This window comes from Centrocercus urophasianus, unplaced genomic scaffold (assembly GCF_019232065.1).
Source record: "Centrocercus urophasianus isolate 14NV4802_14NV808 unplaced genomic scaffold, USGS_Curo_1.0 seq_18, whole genome shotgun sequence".
Taxonomy (NCBI): domain Eukaryota; kingdom Metazoa; phylum Chordata; class Aves; order Galliformes; family Phasianidae; genus Centrocercus; species Centrocercus urophasianus.
The window spans coordinates 20,816,522-20,826,101 of NW_024884733.1; the positions used below are offsets into that span (position 1 = coordinate 20,816,522).

Sequence of the window (9,580 nt, forward strand, 5' to 3'; positions counted from 1 at the left end):
GGCCATGCTTTCTGAGATCACCATAGCACCACTGGGGAATATACAACATCTGGAGAAGCTGATGTCTCAAAAGCTCTTCTGCCTGTTTTGTGCAGCCAGCTGATCTGTTTTAGTGGAATTGTATTAAAAAATAATGGCTAATTAAATAAAGGTGCTGTGCTTTCCACAAAAGCTGAGTTCAGTGTGACCAGCTTGCTCCCTGTGTTTGTTCCCTCTTCCATTCAGAAGACTGAGAGGTCCTGGAGGTGATGCTCATGGGAGGTGATGTTCATGGGACAACCAGTCAGGGACACAATAGCCTCCAAGCTCCTAGGAAGACCCCATGCAGCAAACAGCACTTGGCTCCATACCAAAGCCATTTTTAGGAAGTTATTTAATTTTTAAAAGACCATTCCTTCCTGTGGTTCCAGCCCTGACTCTGGGGCATGTCTTGGAAATGCATTTCTTTCCTTGTGGGCTGAGCCCTTCCTCTGGCTGGAGAAAACCCAAGTCACCCTGTTTGGGGTCCCAGGGGCCCCAGCTGGCCCTGCAGCTCAGCAGATGCTGTTCTTTTCCAAAAAACACCTCCAAAGTTTGGAAGTTTTCATTATAGGGAAAATCCCATCAGCTAGAGGATTTTAATTCCAATCAACTTTTAGTTCAAAACCACTCATCATCTGGCAGAGAGATGTCTCCTGTCGCAGTGTCCCTGTGCCAGGTGACAGTGCTCACATCCCCATGCAGTGGCACTGGCGGAGGGGACAGGGACAGAGCATGCCCATAGGTGGCAGCACCCCTGCCCCAAACCTTGCTGGTAGCGGGTCAAAATCGTCTTGGTTTTACCTATTTTGTTCCTTTTATTTGATTTTCCACTTGCCCAAGCCTTGATACATGCAGTGTGGGAGAGGGTCTGTGGGGAGGTTGAGGACATGCTGGGGCCTGGGGGGTCAGTGGGAGACCCCCACCTGGGCTTCACATGTGAGGCAATGATTTTTTGGGGTAGAAGCTGCTGTTTTGGATTCCCTGGCGTGCAGCCAAGCCCCTGCTTGTTGTTTCCCTGTGGGCTGGCAGCTCTCATTACCCAGAGGCTGGTGATGGATGGCCACGGACACACGGTCTCCGTGACCGGGGTTGATCCCAAGATATCTGCCCTTCGGCACTGAGTTTGATGGGGCTCTGCCCTCTGAATAGCTCGGGTAAGAAGGCTGCAGGTGTGCCTCTGGGCTTAGCTGGGCAGGGGACACAGTATTTGCCCATCCAGGATGGCTGCACACAGCTGCTCGCTCCTTCTTACCAGTGCCGCAGGAGCAGCAGGACTGTGGCTGCCTTGGTGCATTCAGGGCATGAACTGGGTGCATTCATGGGCAAACACTGTGTCACCCACATTTTGGCAAGGGAAGACGGAGGTAGCTCCCAGCCTCCCTGCTTGCAGGAAGCTGTAGGAGCTGCATGGCAAAGTCCATGGGCAGCAGGGTGGCAGCTGGCATCAGGGGATGTCGTCACCGGCAGCACTGTGAGGGGGAGGGATGGGGGCAGCCAGGGGATGCTCTGTGCCCAGATCTCAGGCTGGATCCCACACAACTGGGAACAGCTGCAAAGCAGAGCCTGGAAACCTGCAGTAGATGCTATCCCTGCTCCCATCTCTCTGCTTCAGACAGCTCCCAGAGCAGAAAAGCAGCTCCCAGCATCTTATTGGGGTCCATCTGGGCCCTTCTAGCAGGCACAGCCCCAGACCCATGTTCTGCCCAATCCAAGGACTGAGCGGTCCCACTGCTGCTGTCTGGAACCATATTTTGGAGGGGACTCCTCACCAGCAAGTGCCCATTCTGCTCCTCCAGCCCTGCACAGCAGCGATTTCTCCTCTGTCACATCTCACAGGAAAAGAGGATCATAGTGTGCAGGAGTTGGAACTAGACAATCTTTGAGATCTCTTCTAACCCAAGCCATTCTACGATTCATCCTAGGATTCCCCCATCCCCACACTCACCCCAGGGCTGGCCGGCGGGCACAGGGGTCCCGGCGGGCGGCGGGGGCAATGGCCGTGTCTTCGCCTTGGTGGTGCTGATGCACACGGGGCCCAAGTACTCCACGTAGGTGCCGGGGAAGTGTCCGCGCTCCTTGGTGCGCTCGTTGAGGCCGTGCAGCCAGCCCTTGGGGCTGCGCTCGTCCCCATCCTTGTAGTTGGGGGCAGAGAGTAGTGCAGCCCTGCTGACAGTCAGCACGTCCCCAGGGCTCAGCGCCAGGTCCTCCTCCCGCTCCTTCTGGTATTCATAGAGCGCACGGTACTGCAGCCCCTCTGAGGAGGCCATGGAGGGGATGCAGCAGGGAATGGCAGCGAGGAAGAAGAGATTGTTGCCTTGGAGAGGGTACCCTGACTCCTCCAGTCCCAAAATTCCACGCTGATGCTCAGTGAGGTTGGCTCAGGGATCACTGTGGTGTGAGCAAACGCCGCAGACCCACGCGCTGTCCCCTTCTCAGCCGGGTCTCCTTCCACCCTTCGTCCTCCTGGTGCTGGGCTGCTCTGCTGGGGCAAAATGCAGCTCATCGGTGCCCCCAGCCCACGCCGTGCCCCCACCCAGCACTGGGCAAAACCATAGCCGGGCCAGCACTGCTGCTGTCACACACCGAGAAAGTACGGCAAGTCCGGAAAGTAGGGCAAGAGATCAAGCAACGTGCTTTTAAAATAGACACACGGGCTGAGCAGCCGCCCTGCAGCCCCAGAACAGCACACGGGGTTGTGCAAAAATACAGGATTTTAGTGATTTCTTTTGTTGTTGTCGTTGTTGTTAATTTTATTTTATTTTTTTTCCTTAATGGCTTTTAAATATCTCTGACATATAACGGCAGGGAAAGGACCCCTTCTGCCTCTAGGATTGAAGTTAATTTGTTTGTTTATATATTTATGGACTAATTTTTATTTATTTATTTATTTATAAATATCCCTCGGGCAGATAACAGCAGGGAAATCCCCCCCCACCACCCCCCCCCCCCCCCCCCAGTGCCCACGGGGGGGGGGGGGGAGGGGGGGGCTGAGCTCTCTGTCCATCCATCCATCCATCCACCCGTCCCCCCACCCCCCCGCTCCCCCCCCCCCCCCCCCTCCCCCGCCTTACCGGGCTCTGAGGCTGCCCCGGCCCCGGAGGGCGGCAGCGGGGAGCGGGGAGAGGGAGCGGAGCCGGCCCGGCCCCGGCGAGCAGCGCCGGGCGGTGATGTCAGCGTCCCCTCCTCCCGCCCGCCGGCACCGCAGCGCGGGGGGGGGGGGCAGCCTGCCTGTGGAGGGGGGGGGGCATGCCGCCTGCCTGCCTGGTGAAGGGAGGAGGTGATCGTGGGGATGGGGTGAGCCGGAGGGTCCCCTCGGGATTGGCTGGAGCTGATGGCAGCTCTAATATTGGAGCAAGGGGAGCACTGTGGTGTTGGGGGAATAGGGGTGATGGGCTGCGGGTCTCATGTCTCAGCATCCAGCCCATGCTCTGGGTACCCATCCCTTGGGAACCCATCCCTTAGACAGCATCCCTTGGGCAATTATCCTTCAAGCACCCATAATTGGACACCCACTGTTGGGCATCTAAGCCTTGGACACTGATGCCATTGGTACCTGCTCCTTGAACGCTCATCCCTTGGGTACCCACGCTGTGGCACCCACCCCTTGGGCACCTTCAGACATCCTCCCCATGGACATCCATCCCTTGGACATCCATCTTTTGGGCAACTCCTTCGAGCACCCAACATTGGTCACCTATGGTTGGATATTCATCCCTTGGACACCTATTCCTTGGACACCTACCCTTTGAGCACCCACCCTTTGGGAACCCACCCCTTTGGACACCCACCCCTTTGGACATGCATTCCCGTGGCACTCATCCTTCGGACTCCACCCTTTGGACCCCATCCTTTGGGTGGTCATCTCTCAGCCATGCAGGGGCCATGGGGAGCTGCCACAGAGAACCACAGCCCAGGGATGCTCTGCTTCCTCTCTCTCATTTACCCAGAAATGTTTCCCAGTCCAGGGTAAGGGTCAGGCACCCCATGAAACAACACAAGGCAGCACTCCTGCATGCAGAGAGGCTCCTTAAAAATGAACGAGGCAGTGATTAAGATTTAATAGGGCAGAACTTAATGGAGGGGGCTGGAACAGCAAAGCTCCTGGCTCAGTCATGCAGGGCTGTGCCCACCAGCAGCCTGTATCCAGGGTACTGCAGCTACGTGCAATGAAAGCACCAGATCTCAGCTCTGTGTGCCTGGGAACCTCAGCAGAGCTGTTTCATTTGGGTATGGCTGAGATATCCAAATATTTGGCTGCCAGGAGGACACATCCCATCTATTTCTGCACTTTCTTCCCTGGAGCTATACCTACAGGACAGGAATTAGTGCAGCCGAAGGGCAGCCCTTGGTGTGAGCATCTCCAGGGGATGCCCTCAAGGCGACCAACTCAGCTCTCCCTGTTCCCCACTTCGCTTTGGGAAACCCTGGTGTGATCCCAGACATGGCTGTAGCTAAATGGAGCATAAATGCATGGATTCTAATTTGGTGGGGTGAGTGAGGCTGCAAACATGGAGCTGAGTGTTCCCAGCTGGAGAAATTGAGAAATAGGGTTTGATTGCCACTGTACACCAGCTGGTGCCACTCCTGATCCCTGTCCTTCCAGCACCCCAGGTACTGGGACAGATGGGCAGATGTTCCCAGCCGCAAACTGATGCTCACTGAGCTGGGGCCACCCCAAAATCCCACCAAGCCCAGGCTGCATGCCCTGCTCTCCATGGCCCCACATGGGGTTTGTTACCCTGTGCTTCCCAGGGAGGGAAACTGAGGCACAGCTCAGTCAGTGTCCCCATGGACATTAATCAAAGCAAGCCTCACCGGTTGGGATGGACATGGGAATGCCACCGGGCTTGTCCTACTGTGGGTAGGCCAGGAGAGCCAGAAAATCCAGCCCTGATTCCTAATAGGACAGTGGGGAGCACGCATCTCCAGGTGTGTGGGCAGGTGGGGGTGGGAAGCAGCCACAGCAGCACGTCCCGGGATTTTCCCCGGGGCTGTGAATGGAACTCCTTCATTGCAAATATTTATGAAATTGCCACAATTATTTGTGTACCAGCAAAATTCTGCTCCCCGAGCAGCACTTAGCGATGGCTCCAACTGCCCCCCAAACCCAACCCAGCTCCCAGAGGAGGCGGTGATGGACGCAGGCAGCAGGCGGGCAGGGTGGCTCGGGCAGCAGAGGGCAGCAAGGCACCGAGCACCTCGTCGAGGGCCCTCGTGGCTTTGCCAGCCCCAGGGGGTGGCCCTATGGTGGTGGGGGGAGCTCTATCGGAGGAGGCGGGCGCTGCTCGGGCGTCCCCCGCTTAAAGGGCGGCGGGGCGGCGTGGGGCGGCAGAGATTGCTGGGGCTGTTCGCTGCTCAGGTAGGAGGGGGAGGGCGTTGTGGGGGGGGGAGCCGCTGTGGGGATGGGCTCTGGTAGGGCTGGGAGGGGGCTCGGTGGGGTTCTCTGTGCCCTAAACCCCAAGGAGGGAGGTTGGTGCTGGGTGTGGGATCCCACTGGTAACGTCCATCTGCTCTCTCCAGGTGCAAACATGGGGTGCTTCACGTTCATCAAGGTCATGATGATCCTTTTCAACCTGATCATATTTGTAAGTGCTCTGGTGGCTGTCTCTTTCCAGAGCGACCTGGGCCCATGCAGCTGGGATGGGGATACTGTGTGACTGGATGATTGTAGTTGTCTTTTCCAGCCTTAGTGATTCCATGTGTGCCCTAATATTGTGGGGTCTCCTGCTCCCATGGTCTGTCTAAATCTCGGTGAGGGAAAGCAGAGGACAGTGCAGGGCTTTGGGGACAGTGTTTGTTGCATCAGCCAACCTGAGTTTGAGTCTGTCCGTGTGCTGAGCTCTGGTGGGGTGCCCAGGAGCCCCAGTGTTGTTGGGTCCCACCTGCTGGGCTCTGTGTAGGGCAGCAGTGATTGCGGCTCAGGTGATGGAGGGCTCTGTGGGTCTGGTGAGGAGGATGAGCCTGGTGGGGGGAGATGGGATGGGATGGAAGCAGCCCCTGTGAGGAATGTGAGTTAGAATGGGAGCTGCTGAGGTGTGCGAAACACACCTGGTTGATGCAGATCAACTGCTTGAAGTTCCTCAAAATAACATGGAGCAACAAGGCAGTTCCTCTCATCAAGAACCCCCCCCAACTCCTCAAGCTCAGAAGCTGACACCTCTCTCTTCTCCCCAGCTCGGTGGTGGGACCCTCCTGGGCATTGGTATCTGGGTCACAGTGGATGGCAAGTCCTTCTTGGATATATTTGGGTCGCTTTCATCTAGCGTCATGCAGGTTGTGAATGTGAGCTACTTCCTCATCGTCATTGGGTGCATCTTGGTGGTGATCGGCTTCCTTGGGTGCTGCAGTGCCCAGAAGGAGAGCAAATGTCTTCTGATGATGGTAAGGATCTGTCAGTGCTTAGTTATGCTTCACCAATCCTTGTTGGATGTGGGTTGCTGGTGTGGGAAGTGTGGGAGATAGACTTCTCCATGGTAATGCCCTCCTGGGGTGTTCCCATATTATGGAGAGTTGGGTGAGCCTTGCAAAGACAATGCTGAGCTCGAACTCTGCCCTGGAAAGGGTGGTATTGGTCACTAGGAAATGAGTGGGTTTCTGGGAGGGGCACCTGTTGTTCTGACCTCCTTCCCTTTGCTGTCTCCTAGTTTTTCTCAGTGGTACTGATCATCTTCATTGCTGAAATTGCTGCTGCTGTGGTGGTTCTTGTCTACACAAGTGTTGTGAGTGGCATACCTCATTCTTGGGCTGGGCTGCTTTGGGAAAACAAGAGGGACGTCAGCCACCTGCCTATGTGGACAAGTGGGGATGGCCTGGCCATGTGGAGGGGCCGTCCAAGGAGCAGGGAGTGGGGTTTCCCTTTGCCCTAAAGAAACAGGGGCTATCGTATGAGTTTTACCCATTTCTTTCTTTCAAACACCTCAGTCTAACATCAGCCAAGGCTGGATATCTCATGGTAGGAGTCACACAGGAGAAGTCCCTAATGCTTCGTGCTAAGCAAACCAACCCCTTATTATGCACTGGAAAATCCACCTGGGGAGAAAAGTGACTACTGCCAACCCATGTGCTCTGCTTCATTAGACACAGGAGAAGTCAACCGCAGGGCAAACGTCATTCCTGGCTCCCTGGGTTGTGTGACTCACCGTGCGTGGCCTAGCTGCCAAAACGTGCGGTTAGGGAGGTTGTCCAGCTGCCGTCGGGCTGATGCGGTGTGATGTGCTCTGGGTCCGATTGGCCTCGTCCCTACGGGCTGAAACCAGTAGGGGCATGGGCGGCTCTTGGCTTCATGGAGCTCACCGGGATCTTCTTTGATGGTGTTTCTGTGCCTCTTCCTGCAGGCAGAGACGCTCCTGTCAGGATTGGTGACTCCTGTCCTGAAGGAGAAGTATGGGAAGGATGATGCTCTCACACAGATCTGGAACGTCACCATGAATGAGGTGCGCCGAGCCCAGGAGCCTGCACCCCTGGGTCGGGGCCATGATGCTTCCAGCGCAGGCCTGGTGGTGTCCCAGATGGGCTTATGGGGTAGAGATGGGGTTCTGCTCTGACCCTGCTTGGGGTCCAGAGGTCCCACGGCTGGGGCAAGAGCTGTTCCAGAATGTGGTGTGTTGCTCCTTGAACTCCCAGTGAGCTGGGCTGAGGGGGGTGATCTCCTCCATGGGGCAAAGAGGGCCTAGGAGGAGCATCTGGTGGGAGCATGAGCACAGAGACTTGTTGGAAACTCTCAGCATCCCTCTCTCTCTTTCTCCCTTTTAGGTCCACTGCTGTGGCCTAAATAACTACACAGACTTTGAGAACTCCCCATGGTATTTACAGAACAGCTACACCTTCCCAAGTCCCTGCTGCAAGTCTGCGTCGCCGTGCACCGCTGCAGAGGCAGCACAAGCCAACGTCACGGTATGAACCCATGAGCAGCTCTGACCTTCCAGCAGCATCCAGTCTGGGGGGGGTATGGGGGGAGGAATCCATCCTTCACCTCCAGCCTGAGTCCTGTCTTTTTTGTGTTGGGTCCCTCGGGGATGTGGTGGCTTTGGCCTGTTCGCAGTGGAGATGAACATGCTGCTCTCATTGCCTGGTTCTAAATCCCCCAATTTCCTCATCCCAGGGGGATGAGATGAATTGTCCTCTGGAACCTCCAGGCCATCTCCATGGTCATGAAGTTCTGGGCTTGGGAACCTGCTGTATCTCCCTGGGACAGTGGGTCTCTGTGGCTGGGGGATCGCAGCCACTTGCTCACGCTCACCACTTGGTTGCCTTCCTCAGGGTTGTTTTCATCAGATCCTAGAAGAAATCAGGACAAACGCAGACGTGGTGGGTGGTGTGGCTGCTGGCATTGCTGCCCTGGAGGTGAGTCCCCAGGCCTTGCCATACTGCTCCCTCCTTATTCCTTGGGGGCTGGTGCAGCCCCGTGGGCCACCGTCTGCCCTAGGGTGGCTACTGAGCCTTCCTCCCTCTGCACACCTGCCTCTTCCTCCTCATGGGTGCTTCGACTGGGTGCTGTGGGCTTGTGTCCCCATGCTGGAGGCACAGCTGGGATTCTGACTCTCCTTTTTCCTCCCAGCTTGCAGCCATGGTGGTCTCTATGTACCTGTACTGCTACCTGGACAAGAAGTGACCCTGCGAAGCAGCAAGAAGCCATACCCTCCCCTGCCCTGTGTTGGGGTGCTCCTGAGGGCCCCGCTGCTCCCCGGGCCTGATGCTGTCCCATGCACTGTGATTTATAGCTGTGGTTTGATCTACTGAGCTGGGATCTGTAGAGTTTATACATTGTATATTTTTGTACTGATACTCATCTGTACATAGAGATTTTTGTTGTTTTGGAGGGAGGAGCGCTGGATCTGATCTGCTGAGGCCAGCAGGAGGTAGGGCACAGGCTGAGCTCAGGGCTGTGAAACAGGCGCTGGCCTGGCCCTGCCCAACCTTTGTGGGCAGGTGGCCGTGGTGCTTCTGCCATGCTGGCACCTCCCTGTCCCCAGCCCTGTGCATGGGGCTGGTGCTTGCCCAGGGGCTGACACCTGCACGCTGCTGGCCGGAACCCTGCTCTGTGCTGCCCCTGCCCTGACATGAAGCGTAGCTCTGCTCCTGCACCCTGCTGTGATTTCAGCGTGAATTTGTGCTGTAAAGGAAAAGAAGAAATGATAATAAAAATCATCTTGGATATAAATCAATTTCTGCTGTGTTCAATAAACTCCTGTTCCTGCAGCTTCCTTCTACCTGTACCTGCTCTGCCTTCTCAGTGCTGAAACCTAACAGGGCTGTGTTTGCACAACAGTTATGGTTGGGAGCTGTGCAGCTCGCTTGCCCTCTGCCAGAGTCCTTCTGTGTTCTAAGCAGGACTGGAGCTGCAGGGGATTTTTCCTGGTGTCTGTGTAACCCAGTCCCCCCTGCAAACAGCCTTGGTACAACCCTGCTCCTGGGAGCTGAGCCCAGTGGGATGGGGGGGGGTGTCTGGCATTCCTGAAGCAGAAGCAGCCTGTCCTCTTGCAAATGCCCCCCTATTGGGATTTCAACCCATTTTCAACTGCCATCCCATGAAGTTTTAATGCTGCATTCTGCCGGCCCT

General features: G+C 56.2%; 2 protein-coding genes across 2 annotated transcripts in view; one reads left to right on the plus strand and one right to left on the minus strand.

Annotated features, from left to right (window-relative positions):
* Positions 1-2,468, minus strand: part of LOC122160685 (phosphatidylinositol 3-kinase regulatory subunit gamma) — a 57,576-nt gene extending 55,108 nt beyond the window's left edge. Inside the window, exon 1 of the mRNA XM_042819483.1 lies at positions 1,967-2,468. Coding sequence (XP_042675417.1) covers positions 1,967-2,288 — 322 coding nt within the window. The 5' untranslated portion in view covers positions 2,289-2,468. The remainder of the gene's footprint in view (positions 1-1,966) is intronic.
* A 2,871-nt stretch (positions 2,469-5,339) lies between these two features.
* On the plus strand, positions 5,340-9,181 carry TSPAN1 (tetraspanin 1). Its single transcript, XM_042819711.1, has 8 exons — positions 5,340-5,380; positions 5,542-5,606; positions 6,196-6,402; positions 6,666-6,740; positions 7,356-7,454; positions 7,774-7,914; positions 8,281-8,364; positions 8,579-9,181. Exons 2-8 carry the CDS (start codon positions 5,550-5,552, stop codon positions 8,630-8,632), a joined length of 717 nt encoding a protein of 238 aa, XP_042675645.1. The 5' UTR covers positions 5,340-5,380; positions 5,542-5,549; the 3' UTR covers positions 8,633-9,181.
* The last annotated feature ends 399 nt before the right edge of the window (positions 9,182-9,580 follow it).

Excerpts from the sequence above, each read along its gene's own strand:
- TSPAN1 (XM_042819711.1), top strand. The coding sequence starts at position 5,550 with ATGGGGTGCTTCACGTTCATCAAGGTCATGATGATCCTTTTCAACCTG. Across the intron at positions 6,403-6,665 it reads GCAAATGTCTTCTGATGATG|TTTTTCTCAGTGGTACTGAT; the intron begins GTAAGGATCTGT and ends GCTGTCTCCTAG. Across the intron at positions 8,365-8,578 it reads CTGGCATTGCTGCCCTGGAG|CTTGCAGCCATGGTGGTCTC; the intron begins GTGAGTCCCCAG and ends TTTTCCTCCCAG.